At 40.0% G+C, this 22365-nt stretch overlaps 1 protein-coding gene across 1 annotated transcript in view; it reads right to left on the bottom strand.

The window, feature by feature from the left end:
• Nucleotides 1–7499: 7499 nt before the first annotated feature.
• Nucleotides 7500–22365, bottom strand: part of pdzrn4 (PDZ domain containing ring finger 4) — a 49888-nt gene continuing 35022 nt past the window's right edge. Inside the window, exons 4-9 of the mRNA XM_036148965.1 lie at nt 18255–18353; nt 14299–14361; nt 11288–11389; nt 10926–11045; nt 8451–9515; nt 7500–8356 (exon numbers count right to left, since the gene is read on the bottom strand). Of these exons, the coding sequence (XP_036004858.1) occupies nt 7784–8356; nt 8451–9515; nt 10926–11045; nt 11288–11389; nt 14299–14361; nt 18255–18353 (2022 nt within the window). The 3' untranslated portion in view covers nt 7500–7783. The remainder of the gene's footprint in view (nt 8357–8450; nt 9516–10925; nt 11046–11287; nt 11390–14298; nt 14362–18254; nt 18354–22365) is intronic.

Genomic DNA, 22365 nt, shown 5'->3' with positions numbered 1-22365 from the left:
TGCGTCGTTTCTTGCCGGACTGCCCCGCAGATTACCTCCATTCATCTTCCCATTAACTCCGACCAACACCTTCCTTTTCCTGCTGAAGAGAAGCATCCCACAGCATGAAAAAAAACCATGTCCATGTTCAGGGTGTTAGCTTCCCCTCACAAATAGGGTTTTAAATGTAGGCCAAACATTTACATTTTAGTCTGATTGGACCACCACAAACTTCTTCCACATGTTTGGTGTAGCCTCAGAAGGCAAACTGTGGAGGCTCCTCCATAAAGACCAAGTTTGTTGAGTGCACGACTCTTTGTTATACTATCCATGTATGGAGGCTATAGTCCTCAACAGGAAGTCCTGGGTTAGGCTCTGGCCCATGGACCTTTGCCGCATGTTTTCCTCCTTCCTGTCAGCTTACTTTCAATAGTAAAGGATACTACTGCCAATAAACATAAAAAATGGTTTTGCTACACAAATAAACCCGTTTTATGGTTAGTAAATACATTTTGGTTATTTCTGTTTATGTTGTTATTCGCTATAAAGAAACCCATTAGCAGTCAGCGTTGAGTCTAGTGTTTCTTTATCCAAAACAAAACTTTAAAGCGTCTAATCACGCTCATCAACAGAAATGTACAAAATAGGACTTCTATATGGGGTACACTAAGTTGTCCTTCATGGCAACGAGACAGCAAAGAAATATGCAAACTGTTAATTAGAACTCTGAATGAGCCATTAGTGTATAATTGGGGCCATGAATAGAAGTGTAATGAATGGAAAATTAACCATCATTAACCAGCTCTAATCAGTCGTTTATTCTAGAAGAAGGCACAAATCCTGATTGTATTGCATAGAGAATGTATGATGGACTTTATGGTTGTTGGGCCGACAAACAAACCAGATCATATTTCAATCTGCACGTCTTTCCGGATCACATACAACATGTACTTTGTAGAAGGGAGGTAATGTTTTTCTCCATCTTATTATGTTGCTTACAATGTATTCACGAACCAAAACATACAGTATCTTAAGTACTCACAGCAGTTTACATGTAACAACAGCAAAATGGGGGAAAAGATGTTTGAGCAAGAAAAAAATTCAGCTGCTAACTCATATATAAAAAGATAAAGATGCAAAGCAGAAAGGTAAATAACCATATATCTCTGTGCCTTTTTTTTTATAGATTTCAGTCTGTTATCATGCTGTAAAACATTCAGATTTGGCATATTTTAGAGTTTTTCCTCGTTCAATGCGAAGAGGTTTTCAGCTGACTTCTTCTATATAGTATAAACACTATATAATCACCTTCAAGGACTCACACAGTCATACACAATGTGTCACCTGTTTCTCATCCCGGCGTTTAAGCCCACATCTCAGCAAAGAACGGCTGACTTTGTTCTGGGTCCCCCCGCTCACTTCAAAGGTGTCGCTAGATTAAAGGGCCGGGGTAGGCTTGTTTTTCTCAGGTCTGCTACTTTACTGCTCTGCTTATGCTGTTGGGATTTGAATGAGGCCGAGTCGGATGCGGAGAAATCATCCACCTATCTCGGCGAAGAGAATTGTTCTATTCAGGTAATTCATGATCCGCTGGGGGTGGGGTGGGGGTCTGGTTGTGCCAATACCTAAGTCATAATTGGGAGATAAGGGATCTTTTTTATTATTATTACACTGGCCCATGTATGCTTCCATTTTTAAAGCACCAATTTTCTGCAATCAAAACCCCATTAGTACATTCCCAAATATCCGAAGAACCGACTCCAGCCCCAATATTATCTATAATTTTGTTGTTAATTAAATAAGAGCAGATGAATGAAATGTTAAATAGTAAATTTCAGAAAGATTAATACACTTTTGTGGCAACTTAGCAAATTAGACTTCACATTCAGACTGTTCTGCCTTAAAGAAAAGTACATTTCAGACTTTCACCAGATTTCAAGGTTTCTCAGTAGTTTGTTATCTAGATAGATGGCCAAAGGTCTAAATACATTTTCCCGGGAGGTCTAAATGTGGTTTATTGAAACAGATTTAGCTTGGAAGATATTATGAAATGTGTTCACCCACAAATTATAAACAAATGGCATACAATGTTATAGCAAGAAATTTAATTAGGGCTTCAACTATTTTGTGACTTTATACCTTCATCAATACATTTTCTCTTGCTCGTCACACTTAACCATCACTGGACTACTGAGTTGTGCTTTCCCCATTGTGTGTGTGTGTGTGTGTGTGTGTGGGGGGGGGGGGGGGGGGGGGGGGCATCTCTTATGGATTCTGACCCACCTTAATCAACATCTTGACATCATTTCTGACTTCTGCTTTCTTGAAGCATGTTAACCTGCTCTCCTGCAGCTACCGGCATGTGTGCATTCGTCTCCTCTGGCTTTTGGTTTTGATCATATCAAAGTAAGTCAGTTCCATCTCGACCAAATATGTGCACTCAGAACATTTCCAATTAAAAGTGCCTAGCTCTTAGAAATTTGAGGATATCTTGGGGATGTTTATGTATTCATGAACCAACAATTCAAAGTGTTGTATTGATCTGTTGGTTGATTTGTCAGTATTGCCGGCACGTTATTAACACTGACTGAAAGCAGCCTTATGCAGCTTTAATAAATGACCGTGCGATCCACATTCTCAACTCGCCTTTAACAATTTTCTGATGTTATTTTATGAATGATCCCGAGGCCCATGAGTCTGCAAAAATGTAATAAAACTTTTATGCTGCTTTTTTATAGCCAAGATGTTGATTTTCTGTGATAACTACAGTTGTAAAACATTTCAGAAGATTTAAAACACTTCAAAGCTCATTCCACAGACTTACAGCCTCAAGTCTCTTTGTCATGCTATTTTGCTATCTATCTATTTTGCTATCTATCTATGTATATATATATATATATATATATATATATATATATATATATATATATATATATATATATATATATATGGAAATTTAAGCCTTTTTGTGTCTAGGATACAACTGGTGTGTAACAGATCAACATTCAAACACATCCAAATATTTTATTGCTTTGCATCTTTGAAATTGATTGTAATAAATTATTTCTTAGTACTTCCCCCGCTTCCTGTCATGCAGATACAGTGCCCTGGATATAATATGGGGAAGATAAGCAGGGTTTAAGGGAGGTGGATGTATTGCTTACCTGATTTAATATTATGCATAAAGGCCCCAGTGATGAGGATGCCAGCCTGAAGTGTCTCATTAATTCCTCAGCTCAGTGAGCTGTGGACAGGCACCGCAGACTGACAGGGGGGAAAGGAGACTTCACCGGTGTCTCTTTAATGCTTTGAAATGGTGGGTAGTTTAGCTTTGATGCATTCTAGCAGCGTGGACAGGCTTTTCCCTCATACACATGTCCTAACCCCCACACTGTCAGTCATGTCCAATAGGAATACATGAAAAAGTAAATGACAGGGACAGGGTAAATCACCAATTGCATCATTAGGCCATACGGCAACAAAATGCTTTGATTTCCTAGAATAAGTCTGAAATACAATTTCAGAAGTTTGATGTGGTAAATAAGGATCTATATTAATCCTACTAATTTTATAAATAAGTACACTTTTTATTCATCTTATATTAATCAAATTGCATGATCTATAGTTTTATAAAGGAATGATCCAAAAACACAAAAGATTAATGTTCAACACATTAATGTAGCTTTATTTTATCAGAGGAAAACCCAATAAAGAAGACCCCAATTTTATCCTGATCTTAAATGGTACATATGACACAGAAATAAAATAAAATACAACAACAGCAAAATATACAGTTAAGGCACAATACAATCGGAAGAATGATAAAGACTAAAGATCATGACAATGAGACTTAATGTTTTGACCGAAGAACACTGCAAAAAGGGAATTAAAAGTAAAATACTCTTAAAATGTGTGATTTTGCCCTTAATTTGAGCAGGAAAATTAAATTTTTGAACCCTAAAAGAAGATAATTGGATATACTGCACTAGAAATAAGATGGAGAAGAGTTGTTTTTATTTTAAGTGCAAAAATCTTATTCCATTGGCAGATCATTTAAACTTGCCTGCTCAAATCAAGGACAAATGCACTCATTTCAAGAAAAAAAATACTTTCCTTTAGTTCCGTTTTTGCAGTGTATTAGTTTAATTTAAGCTATATTAAATTATTCTTCAGGTCAATAAACAGCACCGTGTGTCGACGCTCCATGCGACGGCTGGCCTTCTCAAAAACTCGCCCAAGTAACTTGAGAGAGTCGGATCCATTGCTGAATGGGTCAGACACCCCTAGTGGCTACAATTTGCATGGTGCTGGTTTAATATCAAAATTTAAAATCACTTTTCTTGGTGTCTGAGGGAACTAAAAGAAGGTTTATTAGTATTAAGAATTCTTCAAGCCAACACATGCAGCGTAAGCTTGAAATTACTTTTTAAAGACCAGACTACATGTTGTGAGAATACTAAATGTAGACTGACAGAGTGAGTGGTGTGATGGATGTTGTTTTTCAAAATAAGGTTTTAAGAGCTAAATTCCTTGAGTAATTACACCCTAACTAGTAAATATGGATAGAAAGTGAGAGTTTTAGCTGTTTTCCCACACCCAGTGCAGGCTTGGTAATGTGTAGTATCCTGGTTATACCATAGTTGAAAAACCTCCACCTGAATGCTTAAAAACCCAGAAAATCTTATTTTAATAACAATACTGTCACAAGTGGTCATTCATCCTTGTGAGGATAAGGTAGGCGTCTAATGCATGTTTTAGGCTTTACTGTTTGGCCAATTTTACATTTGGCTTTAATTTAGAAAAAAATATTTAACGTGTATTCTTTTAGGCAGAAAATGATGACTAGTCAATATGTTTTGAGTTTTTAATGCTTACCTCTTACTAGTATGTTACTGCTGTCAACTAGTGTGGTCTAGTTGTTAACTAATGCAAAATGTCATGTTTCTTGAAGGTTTCCTGATCCACAGCAAGAATCAAACCCTGGACTTTGGATATATCCAAATAAAAGGTTTATTTATGAGGTTAAGTGAGATGGCTGTACAATGAGGAAGGCTTCTGTGTTTGTGATTCTATGACATCTGGAGAAAGAATGGAGCTGTTAGACGAAGCATTGGGCCAAAACATGACTTTTTCAAATAATCAGCAAGGTAATTGAATGGTTTACTTTTCTGGCATGAGCAGAGAAAGTTAAAGGGAAGGAGACCCTGGTGGCTTGTGGAGGGAGGTGTTATACCAAGGATAAATATCCCTGAAGGGATTTTAATAAAGTGGAGCAGATGAAGGCTGGAGTTCTTGAGAGAGACTGAGAGTATCGGAGAATGGGAAAGCAGGTGATAGTTCAAGATGGCAGACCTGCAGTAGACCACTGTGGATAGATCTTCCAGGAGAGGACTGAAGAAAAGATATGCTGGAGAGAACTGGGCTTAGAATCCAACCTTAAGCCCCATTTACACTACCCTTGTTAAACCGAGCTCGGTCCGCATGGACTGCTCTCTAGGATTGAAGGAGGGACTCATATCAAACTGGCGGCGCCAGTAACATTCAGGAAGTTATGCTTGATTATTATTGTAATATTTTGTTGTTTGCGGAGAGTCAGGCGAAGACGGCAACTTTTGGTGAATTTACTTGACAGACTCGGCTTTTGGGAAGTGGATAAGACAAACAAACGTGTAATAAGGCTTTACAGACGCAGGAAACAACGACAGACGCTGAGGTTCATCACACTGCTAAGCAGAATCAACACTGGAAACCGTGTGGCACGGTAGGGAAGCTAGTGTTTTTATGAATGTCTGAAATGTCAGGTGGGTGTAAGGAGATGACACGGTCAACTCCTGCGCTCTTTGTTATTAGAGAACCGAGCCAGGGAAAAACCAGGCCGAGCTCACCCATGGAACTGGGCTGCATTTAGCATGGTCCGGTTGTGTCTGGCTCAGTTCTGTTCAGTTTGCGTTCCATTTACACTCGATAGTTATCTCAGTTACTGAGCTCGGACTGGTCTCGGCACGGTTAAAAAGGGGTAGTGTAAACAGGGTAAAAGGCTATCTCCTAGGAGATTACACTGGAAGAAAGCTCTAGGGGAGGTAAATGAACAAGAATAATCATATTCAATCATGGACAAAGAAAATCAACCAGGAAATAGTTGGGTTTGATTCTATGACAAAAGGCTGGCTATCAGGTTTGCTTGTCCAGTACCTCCTTAAATACCATAAAGCAGATGAGGAGATTAAAGACAGGTGTGTAGAATCCACACTTCAGCAGAGATCATCCGTTCAGAAAATATCTCACACAAGCATACAAACGCACACTCACACCAGGATCATGACGCAAAAAGCTTTGGTGCTACTAGTAGTAAAAAATTTTTTTTTACCAGTAAGAGAGTTTTTTTTAATTACTACATCAAAGTTGAACTAGTGCGATCAAAGCTCAAACTCATGCGGTGTAGTCACAAGCTAGTAGAGAAAAATAACAGCTAATATGGAGTGTATTGAATGAACAAACACATAACTTGCCATACCAAAACAATGTTGCCATCCTGTTATCTGCCAGAACATGCGAGAAGGGGATTAGCTAGCGTCTCTGGGGCGTTGAGCTAAATCTTAAACTGGATGATGCCTATTGCCAGATGCTTTCTACAAGGATGGATGGAAGATCATACATGCACAAGGTTAAAAACATTGGAAAAGAGAATTATGCTTTCTGTTGCTTTCTTTATTCAATTTTACAAACATTATCAACAAGTACTGAACTTGAGGCCTCTTTTACAGTAGAAAACAGCAGTTTTGAGCTGAAAGGCTGCAAATATACAAAGTCGCATTGAAAAGTTTTGCTTTCCCCAGGATAGCCACTTTAAGTGAATTAGAGACAATGAAATTAATTTACAATAAATACATTAACAGTAAACAATATAAATAGAAAATGATTAACATTTTAACATAACTCACAGATTCATAAGGTATCAGTTACTGATTTCATTAGCAAAGCGTTGAACTCTTGATAATTCAGTTTTAGCTGTAAGTTGAGGTAAATCCTTTTTAAAAAACCCTGCCAACTCATGTGTAAAATGTCTCTTTGAGATGGCATATTGACCTTTTCAGTGCTGTAAACTGACCGCCATACTTTTACGAGACAACTCTGACTCGGATACAAATGCAACGTAAAGGAGCTGTCTCCAGCAAGGTTGTTCATTTGAGATTTCTCATGTTTCGTTTTGCTGGTCTGGCATACAGCACTAGCTATACTACAATCAAATAGTCTCACCTTGACAGGGATGGGTTTGGTGATACAAATATAAATAGGAAATTGCAATAATCGTTTACAATACATTGACATCCTGCATAAAAACAAATCCTTACAAAATCTTTTGAGATTACAAAGTGTAAAAAATACTGCAATCTTCCCCATATAAAAGGCCAACTTGAACAAGGCAAGTGAAATTGCTTCATATACTATGAAACATAAACATGACAGACCGGAATGGAGACACAATACAGCGCATACAAAAACTTGTTGGTTCATTCATGTTTTATGAATCTGGTTGAACCAACCTGCTACTACGTACCACTTCATCACCAAAAAGGTTTGTCCAGCTTGGTAGCGTCTTGAGACAGGATTTAATGGCTGACGTGTGGTACTGATTGCTGAACATTCTTCAACGTTTAGTGAAAGCTGCCCGGGAATGCTACAGGGTTTCTCACCATTGACATATCTCAATTTAAAGTAGTTTCATAGAACGACAGTTTTCAAAACCAAACAGTGATACACCTGATATGAAAGATGTCCCTATCAAGTATTTAAACAAGGTTTCTTAAACAGTGGTGACAGAAAGAAAGGCATTATGAACTTTGGACCCCTCCGGGACCCTTGCCCCATGGCTCATTAGCTCTTGGATGGTCATCCAGTTGTCCAAAATCTTTTTGTTCCGTTTTTTCATCATCTTTTTGTGACTGAGCTCCAAGATATTGATCTCTTTTCTGCCCTCGGCTCCGCTCGCTGGTCCTTCTTTTAAGCAATCAAGGCGGCTTTTCTGCATGAACTCCCTCCTCTTTCTTTGCTCCCTGGCCCTTGCCAAATGCTGTTTCCTTTCCTCCTTGCTCCAGTAGCGGCCCATCTTCATCTCACTCATCGCATCGTCGTCTGTGGTCATGCCCCCGCTCCTCTCTTCTCTGATTCTAAGCGCCCGCTCCCGCAGTATGCGGTCACGAGCAGGCCTCCGCGCAACATAACGTGTGCCATCGGCGCGAACTTTGACTTTCCACTCCAGACGAGGTTCTCCTGCACGTCCATTACGGTGCATAGGATCTCGACAGACACTGAGGAGGCTCAGTTGGCTCTGCGAGTACTCCAGGGATGAGTGCTGCTGCAGCAGCTGCATGTAGCTCTGCAACACAAATTACATTCAGCACAAAGTTATTCACAAATTCCGTACTTTCAGGTGCATTGCATGGACATTGTATGTTTTTGATGAGACAAACCTGTAGTTGTTTGGATCCTCCCTGGCCATGATATGTGCCCGTCTGATATGAAGCGCCATAGGGAAGAGCTCTCCTTGAGTCTCTGTTCCTTCCCTTTTTGTCACATCTTTCATCGTCCGCTGGTAGTGCAGGGTCTGACTCAGACCGAGAAGGATTGCTCTGATCAGGGCTGCTTGGGATAGCCGGACCTTGATCTGCTGGCCTGCAAGGTTTATGTGTGCCTTCAGGCTTGGGGATAGGAATGGGATTGGATGGTGCAGCAGAGGCCAGTCTGAGGTTTTTCTGGTTGGTGAGGCTGATCTTTCTCTGCAGGGACTGATCAGGGGATCTCTCCATGCCTAGTGGCGTTGACCGAGCACTGTCTGCTGTGTTGTAGGCACTGGAGCTGTCCTTCTCACGAACTCTATCATTGTCAGACCTCTCTGGGTATTCGTGAATGTCAGCCAGCCTCCCATGCAGCTTTTGTCCATTTTTCAGGTTCATTCCTGGTGAGGATGGTGCAGAATGTGATTGCTCAAGCTGTTGTGACTGGCGTCGTTGGTGGGCTTGCATTATGCTCTGGCATTCTAATTCAATGCTACGCAGTTCTTCATTCAGCATTTTCAATTCACGCTCTACCCCTCCTCCTGCGCCAACCTCACCTTCACTATCTCCATCTCCTCCACCTTGCCCAGTGAGACTACATTCTATACTGTGTCGAATGGAGTACACCCCACATTCACCTCCATTGCGGATTTGGCACTTTAGCTCTAAGAGTTGCTGGAAGCAATTATCTAAACCTCGGACTCCGCATCCACCATTGTGGATGCTCATTAGACTTTCATTGCCTTGGCTTGTTGAATGCGTTCTTGTGTGCTGGGATTTTTGCGGCGCACCAGTCCCTCGCCTGTTGTGCTGATGTTCTGACTGCCATCGATCCCTTAGGCAGTGTGCCGGGCTCCTCCTATAAAGTCTTGCCAATAAGGGCTGGTGCTCGGGACTGTCTGTGCTGCGTCCAAACCCACTGTCTTGATTGTTGGAAGAACAGGTGGCTGTGTCTGTTGTCATGTCCCCATCACCTTGAAGCTTTAAACAAAGACAAGGAGGCTCCCATTAATGCGTGCTATTTAATCAATTTACAAGAGCTTAGGCTTTCATCATTGATTTTGTCACTTCAATAGAAAGGACAAATTACATACACATAAATTGTGGGTGTTTGCGTTGACTCTGTACATTTATGTTCAATGCCAAACTTTGATGCACATTCAGAGAGTATTTCCCATTATAATTGAAAGGTGAGGGAGTCAAACTTGAAAAAAAAAAAATTTTTTTTTGTTTTTACAAAAGTTTGGTCTTTTCAGCTGCTCTGACTATAAATACAATGATGAATGACTTTCCGTTGCTATTTTCACCCTAACATTCCAGGAACAGTGGGAAGTATATTCAAATTTTTACCTGAACACATCTACACATGAAATCAACTAACTTTGCTGTTAATGCACGATTTATACCAAAGTAGTAGTGGGTCACAACATCCTCTAGAACGTGGATGGGCTTTGCTGGGTCTCAGAAATGTCTTCTGGGATGCATCAAGATCAAACTCCCCATTACTGTGGGCCGATAGTGGCACAGGAGTTAGTGAGTTTGTCTTGTAATCACCAGGTTGTTGGTTCGGTCTAAGTTGTTGTGTCCTTGGACAAGGCACTTGACCCGCATTGCCTACTGGCAGTGGTCAGATCTTCAGCACATTCTGCCAGTAATACTACCACGCTCCACCATGCTATACCCAGCACTCAGAAATGATGCCAGGACTTTAATGAATCAACACCAGTTCAAACTGGAAACAGGACTGCCAATGCCCACGGATTCAATCTCATCACATTCATGCTATGTTATTTCAAAACCCTCTTGATGGTGTGCCTGCAACCAAAAGGATTTAATCAAGCCGACGTATAATATTAGTGTGCATTGTACACAAATAATTGCAATGCTTTATACAGAAAATCCCTTGAGCTGCACATTTCATAGCAAAGCTGAAAGTGGTGGTGGAGTTGCAGAAACATTTTGCATTTATGGGGAAATTCCTTTCATTTGAAAGAAATAAAACATTTGTGGGAGGCATATCCCATGTGAAAGGGACAATATGGCAGTCAAGAACTTCAGTGTATTGCAATTATTTTATTTAACGCCTTTACCAGGGATGTACAACCAAATGTAATTAAGATTAAGCTAAATTTAAAATATGTAACACTTCAAATCTAAAGATATGAAACAGCAGTTACTCTAATAATCAATGGAATATTAGAGTAAACCAGGGTAACTTGAGAGTGATAAGTGCAACATCATGTCTGTTCCCATTTCCTACAGCCTTAGTAAGATTGATGCCAAGGTTGCATAAATGGAATGCATCACTGTCACCATCTTTCCGCTGCTATCTCTCTTTTTGGCCTTTTTTGTCTCTTTTCTTTATACGTTTTCCTCTGTGAGCAACCTTACCTCATCTGCCATCTCAAAGCTTTGTTCCCTCTGCTTCATCCTCTCCTCCAGAATCTCCATCTTCAGGTCCTCAACTAGTTGCTGTTGCTCATCATCCAGCCACACGGCCTCCTCCTCCAGCTGTAATCACAGTAGCTTGTCAGAGTCCCCTCTCAGGTTTTGTACCTGTGTGTGTGTGTGTGTGTGTGTGTGTGTGTGTGTGTGTGTGTGTGTGTGTGTGTGTGTGTGTGGGCGAACTCTAAACAATCACTTTGACAGGAAAGAAAAGTGAAAGGCTCTCTGGCAGCCGTTGCTTTTATCTGACATGACACAGGTTGTCAAGACAGGGCGGGAGAGCTGCGTGGGTGTGTGCGTGTGTTTACCTGGATCTCTGGCCTTGTCACTAGGAGTATGATGCTCCTTGCTTCTTCGCTTGACAACAACGCCACGGCTTTCTCCCGGTCTTGCACTTCAAAGCCATTTATCTGCACACCAAAGACCAACATTACATAGGCGACAATTAGCATAATATCCTTATGTCCTTTATGTTATATGCAATTACCTTGCAAGAGGAGATCGATCAGCCTTTTTGTAACGATAGTCTATCCTTTTTCTTTTTTAACTCTAAACCTATCCACACTTTCCCTATCCATACAGTTTCACTCTCCATTAGTCTTCATTTCCACACATTTCTTTTTTAATCTCTCCATATGTCTCATAAGCTGTCTGCCGTTCCTCCTCTCAGTGGCCACCTACTCCTAATATGAATACACAGGAGAGGCTACACACTCAGGAGAGGGAGTCAGTTGTGGAACTCTGCTCTCGCCACACCATCCAGACATACAATTAACTGTTCTTTGACAGGTGGCGTTCATCTTTTCTTCACTAGAGTAATGGGGCTGTCAGAGGAAGATAATAGGGCCAGGAGTATAGCAGGCTTTGCCCCCCCCCCCAATCTTTCATAGGACGAGGAAACAAACAACACACGAGAGAATGGAGATACTTGGAGGTCAATATACAATTAATAAAGATGAGTCAGAGACTTCTACCTGGACTGAAAGCTACTTGATATCACTTTACTGAGATTAGCGTTGACATAGCAGGGGATCCGACTTAAACAAGCATAAATAAAAGGAAACTCCTTCTGGTCATATTAACAGCAAACAGGTAAAAATCTTTTTTAACAGTTTTTTTTTATTAAACACAAGCTGCTTTTAACAACTTGGCATACAAAATTACAAAGTGTGTTTGGCAGGAAGGTGCTTTGAAAAACCCATTTGTTTCCTAAATTAAAACATTTCCTTTAATATTAACCCTAAAGTGACATTAATGTAAACCAGTTCCGCATGACCACCTCTGAAGACATCATATTTTCGTTTCCCTGTGCCAGAGACGAAGAGACATTTAAGAGTATTTCAGAGAAATCGCCTGGTGACAGGAATTGGCCAATATTCACATGCCCTATAACTCGCCTGTCCAAAACTCAAAAACCTGATCTTTTCAGATCAGTTAGGACACGAAGAGACACAGAAAAATAGGCAAGTAATTGGCACTAATGTTGACCAATCTGACCAGTGACTTTATAGGATATAAACACAAAAATCCAATGTTTTTTTTCCGGATTACTGACCGCAACATACTTAAGAGCCAAAACATTTTACCAACCACAAGTTTGTGGCGTGAAAGCTGTTAATAAAGGGTGACAAATTATTTATTAATTGATCATTATTTCAGTTTAGTAAACTGGAATGTTTTGGAGAAAATAATCGTCTGTCCACCTGGGTCAAACCGACCCTGGTGAGCCACTTCTTGGAAACTCAGTGGAACTCAGCAGAAAGCCAGTGAATGCACCAACAACTGCACATTGAAATCAGACAGTGGTTATAATCAGAGCAGTGACCAGACTTTCAGATTTATTAAGCCTTACTGGTTATTCACAAACTCAAAAATCCAGTCTTTTTTCCCATTAGTGAGCACAGCAATATCTGCAATGATAAATAAGCTGTTGACTATTCGTTTAGCTTAACGGGTCAATACTGGTAGCATCCTGGTCAAAACGTAAACATTGAATCATTTTCCATTTTGCGCATATGCACCATATATGTGCTAACAGATTAGGCTAAAAACAACACTCTTCAGTGAGGCAATCATTACTGAAGGAAGAAGACAAAGTTAGCTATTTTCAGTATCACTGCGGTCTTTACACACACAAGTTTTCTATAAATTCTCTGAAGTTATACTGTATTGTACACCGACACATAACAGACAGTTGGTCTGGGCTGCTACTTTTGGAACGTGGAGATAGACGTCAGCAGATAACAGCTACTCTGAATGTATTATAGGAAAATGCTGGACAAACACCAAAGAAACTTGAACAGATGTACACATTCTCAAATTTACCCATTGATATACCATCATGTGTTTCATGTGGAAAAAATAAATACAATAGATGTTAGTGAATAGCATGGCCACAACCTACAGTTTATAGACTCACTAAACACTTTTATGACTTCTTGTTGATCTTTTTTCTGGCTTCAACTAGACTTGCATACAGCAGGAACCAATCAGGGGTGAATCTTTTATCAAGGACATCTATGAAAATAATTTTCATTCAGTCAAGATTAGGAGTGCACATGAAAAAAAAAAAACACTGAAAACTCACTATGCTTGCATCCTAGTATCAACCGAAATATTGATTGGACACACGATATTTCCACAATGTAACAGGAAAACATTGAGCTTGAAAAACACAGCAAACAAAAAATGCTGGTGTCTTAAAAGAGATGGTTCACCTTGGTTTCATATGCCTGATGCCATTTATTGTGAAGGCTTAGGCTAGGAGGTAATACATTTTCAAGTCAGGATTAACAAAACAATCTGGTATAACTTCATGTTTTTTTTAAAAAAACCTAATGTATATATGTTCTAAAACAAAATTATTCATTCATATTTCTCAGCCGTTTTGAGCCAGTTACATTTACAAAGACATGCCTTTGTTAAAAAAACAATCTACTTGCATTCTCTGACCCCATGGTAGGGGTGGGGGGTTTGCATAATAAGACAGAGCAAGAAAGTGTTCTCACAGATGATGTAGTGCCTGCAAAACTGCAACTAAGGACTTTAATTTCCCTGATAAAACGAGGTGATTAAATATACATATCCTTGCCCAGACTCGATACACCAGCAGCTCAGATACTCTCTCACATGAATGTCTGAAGAGAAGGGGAGAGAATCTATTGCCAGGACTTTTTACTGAGATTATTTTTTTCCCTTTTTTTTATAAATTAAAAGGGTTGCAGTAATTTGATAAGTACTAGAAAATAAGGTTACATTTCTAAGAACATGACATAACCTGATGTTTGTGGATTGTTGCCCCTGAAATTAAATATTTTACCTGCAGAATGCGATCTCCTTCCTTAATGCGCCCGTCTCTCGCTGCTATGCTGTTGGGCTCCACCTGCACACAAACACCCCCCCCCCACACAGAAGTCAATGCTGACAGCTAGTCATTGAGCTTGTCTTTCTTCTCGAAAATATAGCCGCAATGTTTCACGCTCTAACTGCACTTTGATGTGTGCCGTTAGCAGAAAACACGGCTTCTCCCTATAAAGAAAAGCCTTTTTTAACCTCGCTCTGAACCCTGCATTTTTTTTCATATGTTAAAGAGTGGCTTTTGGAGACTGTCAGTACTGGGGTTGATTCAGATTCAAGTTTAAGGAGATAGTGACAAACAACCGCTGATTTAACATGGAGGTTTTTACATAAATAGAGTGTCACGCATGGAGACAACTAAAAATACAGTGGGGGACTGAGATAAAAAAAATGTAGAAACACCGTAAAACAACAACTTGTACGTTTTGAGCTGAATAGCTCACTATATCCTCTTGTTCAAAAGGCATCCTGGTGGATTTGCACATAGCCTACACCAACAGGGCACAATCATTGACTTTGATGTTTTTCCAACGTGCAAGATCAAAAGTCTCAGTAAGGTGTGCAAGACCTAAAAAAAAAAAAGGAAAACAAAATAGTAGACAAGGCTAGAATGAAATGATGCATTTCCTGAAGTTGCATCAATGCTATCCACGGATGCATTTCAATGAGAAAGACTAGCGCTGGTATCCTTCATATCAAATACACAGACAAAAATATGTATTCCGCTGGTTGGACGACAGCTTGTGCAGCCTGTTTCCAACGGTTTTGGAGATTTCTTTGTCATGTTCAAAAGTTACAAGTGAAAAGCACAAAACTAGCAGCCAGGATACAATGCCTTACAAAAGTTTTCATGCCACTTGAACAATCTCACATTTTGAGACCCACAAATGCCAAAACAAAACGCCAAAAAAAAAAGCATGCCCAAATTCAGTTATATGTTTTTCTTGAACCCTTTACACTGCAAAAAGGGAACTAAAAGTAAGCAACATTTTCTTCAAATTAGTATAATTTCCTTGATTTGAGCAGCTAAATAAGACTATTTGCCAATGGAATGAGAATGTCTACCCCTAAAATAAGATAATTAGACATTCTGCACTTGAAATAAGATGAGGGAGATGAATTGTTCTTATTTTAAGTGTGAAAATCTTATTCCATTGGCCAATAGTCTGATTTACCAGCTCAAATCAATGAAAAATACACTAATTTCAAGAGGATTTTACCTACTTCTAGTTCCCTTTTTGCAGTGTAGAGTAGATGCAAAAGCTTGGTGCCTTTGTAATGGTAACACTGAGCAGTCCAATTTGTTGCACTGGTAACCAGTGTGTAGATATTGAAGTTGTAACACGCATAAATTCACCACTTCTTTGTTCTCATCTTTTAATTATTTCTTTGTCACGCAGCTGCAGACTGATGCAAAGAGGTCCCGGCTTGAAAAAAAAAAAAGGATCCAAAGGAGACAAGTCTGTTCTACAACAGGTTTAAATTTAAGGTCAGTAGCATGGAAAATTATTATTCTGAGCCTTTTTTTTTCTGTTGACATGTTCAGTTGTTCTCCAAGAGTTATACAAATGGATTCAAACTGCAAAGATGCCAACTTTAAAAGGCTGTAACTCCTGTTTACTTCTATGTTGCGACATCAGTGAAGCCCTGTCGAAAGTTCACATCCAGAGGAATCATGGTCTTTACACCGATTCACTGGCATCATGACTGAACTACAGTAGGGGAAGAATGAACGTTTAACACAGTGAAATTGCTTTTACGCACAAGGACGTAGGCCGGGCACAGCGAACCGGTTTGCTTTACTCATGCCGCTGCTGTGGGGATTTCAATTTCTACGCCGAGAAGTGATGCATCCATGTGACTAATTTTATTGGCTATGAGCTGCCTGCATGAAGGGAGTTTAAAAAATGAGCTGAGGTGAATAAATGTCTCTGGAGAAACTGCAGATTAACGCAGTTGGTCAAGAGATGTGTCAATCAAAGGAGGGCCCCCCATTTTTTGAAAGCAGAGTCTATAAAAGTAAAACCTCCTGTACAAACAATGATGGTTAGACGTCAGAAATAGTTCCCATGGGGGCATCGTTTTCCCCGTGACTATACGACAAAGCGACCCAAATGTAAAATGATCTCTAATTCCTTGTCCCTGCCTTAGAAAAAACATCCCGACAACGTGATGCTACCTTCACCATGTGTAACAAACGGGATGGTGTGTCCAAGGGGATGTGCGCTTTAGATTGGGACCAAAAAAGGTACAATTTTGTTTTCACGTCACCACAGCACCGTCGTTCACGTGTCTGCTGGGTCGCCTGCATGGCTTGTAGCAAACTTTAAACAGGATTTTCTAGTGACTCTCTTCTAAAACGTCTTTCTTCAGGCCGGTCTTCCGTGAAAGCAACATCTGGGAAGTGCAGTTGACCTGGCATTACAGGGCCAGGCAAAGATTCAGCGGTGGGGGGGGAGGGAGTACATCTCCAGGACAAGAATGCAGAAATGGGCACATTTTGGAAAGAGAAGAGAGGCGGTTTGAAAGAGGAGTAAAAGGTGCCATGCACATGAAATATTAAACACCGACATTAAAGAGACTGATTTGTCTCCTCAGACGGCTGTTAGACACAGCCAGTCACATCTTGAAACATGTTGGCACTGTTAAGAAGCTTTTTACAAGTGGCAATGAGTCAAAGAGTGACGTGACGAAGTTTGGTCAGGGACTAGTGGCCTTAATGATCCTATTGCAACTTAAAGGTAATCATAACCCCGGAGTCTCTACATCCATGTCCTGTCATCAGATTTTTCCAGCCTGACCAATGTATCTCTGCAGCTGTCATTTACAGTATATTAAAAAACGTGGTTTATTCTTTCGCGTCTTACAAAACACAACACAAATATTTTATGCAAATATTAAATTACACTCAGTTGGACCCTTTTTGTTGATTAGGAGACCTCTGAAAGTAATCGGTTCCACTGGATTTTTATTCAGGGGTATCACAGTAAAAAGGGGTTAAATAGAAGGCAATACATTTAAAATGATGTCTCTTCACAACTGTGCACTACGCTGATCTGGTCTATCACATGTAACTGATTCTAAGGGAGCTAAATAGACTGCTGTAATTCTGCCATTTATGTCCTTGTGCTGGAAAACTAATCCTCATAGCAGCTCTTACTTTTCCTCTCAGCATGTCTTTGTCTTCATAATAGGATTGAAACTGCACCTGCAGTCAAACTGAATGATTTCTTCATTTATTTCCCCTTTCCTAAATTCCTCAGAATTCCCTCATTCATTTGGGTTTCTCTTGGATAGCTCCATAATTAGTTTTTCCTTCCGCCTTATCAACACTTTTGCAATACGGAATGTGGCGTTTCTTTTTTTTTTTTTTTTTTCTTGGCTGACAATCATGTGAATTAGGAGAATCTCTGTAATGTATTCCTGTCTGGCTTTGCGTGTTTGGTATTTAGATGAGTGGCAGCAAATGGGAGAGTAAGTCATTTCAAACTTTATGCAGGAAAGGAAGAGAAAGCAGCTGCCGTGAGCTAATTAAAAGCGTAGCAACATGTTAAAGGATGAGAAGTGAGAAGGGGAGATAGTGAATCACATTTCAAACCTGACTTCCTTTTAGGCCATGCGTATCTCATTTGGAGTTGATGTTTGACTGGAAAACTATTTTTTCTTCTTCCTCCATATTTCAATTCTGCTCCCTCTCAGCTTTATAACATAAATATGGGAATGGGGTTTCTAGAAATCCTTGAATAACCTCTTGCTTGAAAGAGACTAATAATGAGTCTCAGAACCAAGACTTTGTGCTACAATCCATTTAGAAGTGCTTTAATTTAACTTTTAAAATGTCAAGTCAAATAAAACCAAAAATAAATGTTTTTTTTTTTTTTTTTTTCTTACACAGCTTCATCAGTGCTTTCTCTGTACCTGGCTGACGTAAATGCCAGTGTCCTCCTCATCGTCAGTCCGGTAGCACAGTGTCAGACCAAGCTTTTCCTGGCTGTTCAGCCGACAGAGCTCCACTTCCTGTTAGACACAAAGAAATGCAATATTTTTTATTTGTTGAAAAGACAACACTGCCTTTCTTCAAAACCACATGAAATTGTATTGAATAGTGAAATTTCAAAAGACATCTACATAAATATGCCTTTTAATATCAATCAATCAATCAATCAATTTTATTGTCAACTACAATTTGCATTGCAATCGAAAATTCAGTTTCAGTACAATCGTATCTACATGAAGTTGAAAGCTAGTCGGGGCTTGATCCAGTTGGCTTACCAAGCCTTACTTTCAACGTCTTTGTGAAGACAACAACTTGTCTTGGCTAAAAATGAAAAGAAAGACAAGGACTAGTTGACTTCAAATAGTTATAAACAAATAACGTCCATGGTATTCCATGGTTTAGGGAGTCCCACCTTTTGTGCCAATAGCACATATTTTCCTTTACCTTTAGGTTTGGAAAATGGAAAACCATATCAAGAGCTTTATGTAGCTTTAATAAAAGCTTAAATAGTTGTCTGAACAGGATGCATGTGCTAGGGGGGGTCATTGTTTCCTTTGAGGACCTAATTGTAACAACGTCTCCACTGTCGGTTGGTTTAAGGTTTTAGGTACGTATTCTGAAGTAAACAATTCACTGTCATTATAAAACTCATAATGTGCAACATTCTTTATTTAAGTTTTTAAACAGCTTTTTTTTTCTTTTTTCCTTTCTCTTTTTTTTTGTCCCACTCGGGTGGTAAAAGAGGCAGCGTGTGTAAACGCTGAATCCCACTTTTTTTTTTTTACCATGTGCAAATTACTACAGAGACAAAGCAGGCTACACAGAGACAGCTTCTGTTATGGAAACAAGAAAAGGGCAATAGATCTCTGAAGGTAGCAACACAACTACACAGATCATGATACTCCCACCACCCACTATGACAGAGAAATAATTTAGCATTCTAGTTACTGAACATATTGCTTGAATTCCTCTAAACATGCATTATATCATTAAAAGCATTATGATGCTCGCCTTTAGACACACACAAACTTCATTGGCCTCCTGTTCTTATTCCAAGGCACTTTTTCGTGGAGTTGCCTATTTCCCTTTGCAGCTAGAATTATCCCAACGTTCGACAATAAATTATCTTTCTATTCCTTCTATTCTAATGGCTTTGTCTCTTCTGTTTTCCCTGTCCACAAGGAGAATATTTTACCTTTTTTTTCAAGCATTCCAAGCCTTGTCCTTGTGGCCCTCTGCTCTTTTATGTTTAAGAAGTGGCTCTGCTCCAGCATGTCTGATTCCATTGATTGCATTACCTCCTCAAAAGGCCGCTAAGTATTGTAGAAGTCTGCCAATCATCCATTTAATTAAGCCAGGTGAATAGCAGCAGAGAAACACATGAAACATGCAGGAAGGTGCGCCGTGAGGACTGAGAGCCACTCCTCTGTCTCCAACCCAATCATCCACGTCCTTATGCTTTCTGGTTTGTGCACTAGTGCACACCATTATTGCAACTGGATGAGCTGGAAATTGTCCATAAGGTATATGTATGTTGTAACAGTTATTTTAAACTAAAGGGAAGAGCGTAATCCCGGAAACACCACCTAACATCATAACCATACGCCATGCAAGTAGTGCGCTCTTGTCAATCCCCAAACACACAAGATTGCCAGACTAAAAACAAGCATGATCTTTCACTCTGAGGGACACGTCCCCAATACACCAGAGTCCAGAAGGGGTATGCTTTACAACGCCGCATCTGCACACTTCGTTGCACTTGACGGAAAGCTTGGATGCAGCTGCTTAGGTATAGAAACTCAGAACATTAAGCTTTCCATGCAGTGTTCTAATCTGAAGGTCAAATGAAGCGGGCAGGTCTGTAGCAAGTCACTCTGTGGAACGTTGCTTGACTTGAAACTATGCTTTGTGACATTACACAGGTCTTCCAGGAAATGAGCAACTTCTTGGCTTTTCCCATTTGCTTACACTCTATGATACAAACAACAGTTGACCATGAAATGTAGCAGCGAGGACATTTCAATGTCTGTCCAGTAAGGAAAAAAAGCTTCCCTACTGAACAGGTGGCATCATATCATTGGTCCAAGCTGCGATTCACGGAGCTGTTTAGAGTGTCGCATTCACACTGTTTGTAGAGCCAAGCTGTATGCCTTGGAGCTTGATTTTATCCGACTGGTAATTTTATCCATCAATCAATATCTGCTTTTGCCATGAGACATTTTACATTGACCATACATCAGTTTGTACCTACAAGGGGAGGTTTCATATCTGCTTTGACAAGCTGATGATTTAAAGTAACTGTCTATATTCTATTCATGCTGTCAGAAAATGTGGGTATGCAGGAGTAATTAATATCTAACCTGCAGAAAGTTGCTTAGTTATTATACTTTGATCAAGGTGCACAATATGTAATATTTCAGAAGACAACTGGAAAATGGGGATCAGAACCACATTTTTGTGGTGTAATACAGTCTTTTTGATTGAAAAATATGATTAATTTAAATTGTATATGTATAGGATATGAGGTTTTCTAACCTTGCCTGCAAGCTGAATTCTCGTAGTATTTTGGGGGTTCACAAACACACAAGAATCCGTTTTGTTCCGCTCAACTGTTCGAGAAGCGACCCAGCACAAGTCGCCCAATAATTGCTGTATCATGGTTTAAGGCAGAGAATACACCAGTGACGAAAGCAAGAGCTGCCGAGCCCAAAGCCAAACCAAAATAAATGTGGCAGTGCAGGAGGACGCCCACGCATCTGCTGCTGTTACGTCACGTCCAAATAAGCGCACCTGGACAGGCGTAGCTTCTTGTTGTTTCTTATGGTGCCTCCCGCTTACGACATTTTCATTTGATACAGTGATTTGGTAAAACCAAAGTTTGGTAGGCAGGCACTGGGTGTGGCTTCATCCAATCAACTCGGAAAGTTCTGCTGAACGTCCCTTTTTCCCCCTGAATGGATCCAATGGGTGCAAGCCCAGTGTGTAGCACTCTTGGTTTAGCTCTACACTTTATCAATCTGGCTTGTCATGTTAGAGCTTTTCATTTCCAATGAGAGTTTAATTCATGCAAATACTTGACCAGAAAAAATAATTTAAATGAATATTATATAATTTAATTGCATGGATGCATAAAGGGAGGGACTGAATGGCAATGGATAGGTATGAGTGCAGTATGAAAGGGAAGTAATTAGGGAAGGCACAATTTGACCTGGAGCTGCCTATATTTAATCTCAATTCACTGATTCATAGTGGTGTCTCAGTACTTTTGGCAATATACCGTGCCCTTTCACTTCATCATCAAACAATGTAAGGATTTTTTTAATCATTATTCTCACAGTCTACATTTGAAGTCTTTTTTCTAACCCCTTTTACTAAGCAAAAAGGGTTTGTTTATGGGAACTGATTTTGAGGTGGACCCTTTGATTTGGAGAGCAATCTTCAGTCTTTCTGGGACATGTTCCAGCAGGTTCTAGTTCATAGCAGGCCTGTGTCTCGATGATTATCAGGTAATTTTCTTTCAAACTACTTTAACCTTCGCTTGTGCCGACGGTTTTAACAAACCACAGTTTGGTTGAATACATGGTTGTGCAGTTTGTATTTCTTTGGAAGGGTCTCAAACATTTTCAGCTCGTGAATGAAAACCAAGGAGAAAAGTCAATTTTGAAGCACAAGCAACCCTTTATTTGCATATTGCCTGACTTCGTTCTGGTCTCAGCTCCACCTGGGGATGTGTATATCAATTAACTGTAAGAATGCAAGACTCAACCTAAGCCAATCCAGTAGAGCCATACAGGCTGGGTCTTTCATGTCTTTGCACCCCCCCCCCCACAGGAAATTTCCCCAAATTTAGCCGTACTCACCGCTGGTTCCTTTTGATCTCTGCTGTGTATTAAGGTAATCACATAACGATAACTCTGGGGGGTAATCTTTATTAACCTCACACTGCCAAATCCATTTCACCTCTATGATGAAATGAAAGAAGGGTTTCGGGTAAAGAAGGGGGGCTGAGGGTGATGGAGGGGTAGGCGAGCG

The sequence above is a fragment of the Fundulus heteroclitus genome, chromosome 17 (genome assembly GCF_011125445.2).
Source record: "Fundulus heteroclitus isolate FHET01 chromosome 17, MU-UCD_Fhet_4.1, whole genome shotgun sequence".
NCBI classification, from domain to species: domain Eukaryota; kingdom Metazoa; phylum Chordata; class Actinopteri; order Cyprinodontiformes; family Fundulidae; genus Fundulus; species Fundulus heteroclitus.
Note: the sequence above shows the minus strand (reverse complement) of the source record. Positions and strands in the feature narration are given on the sequence as shown.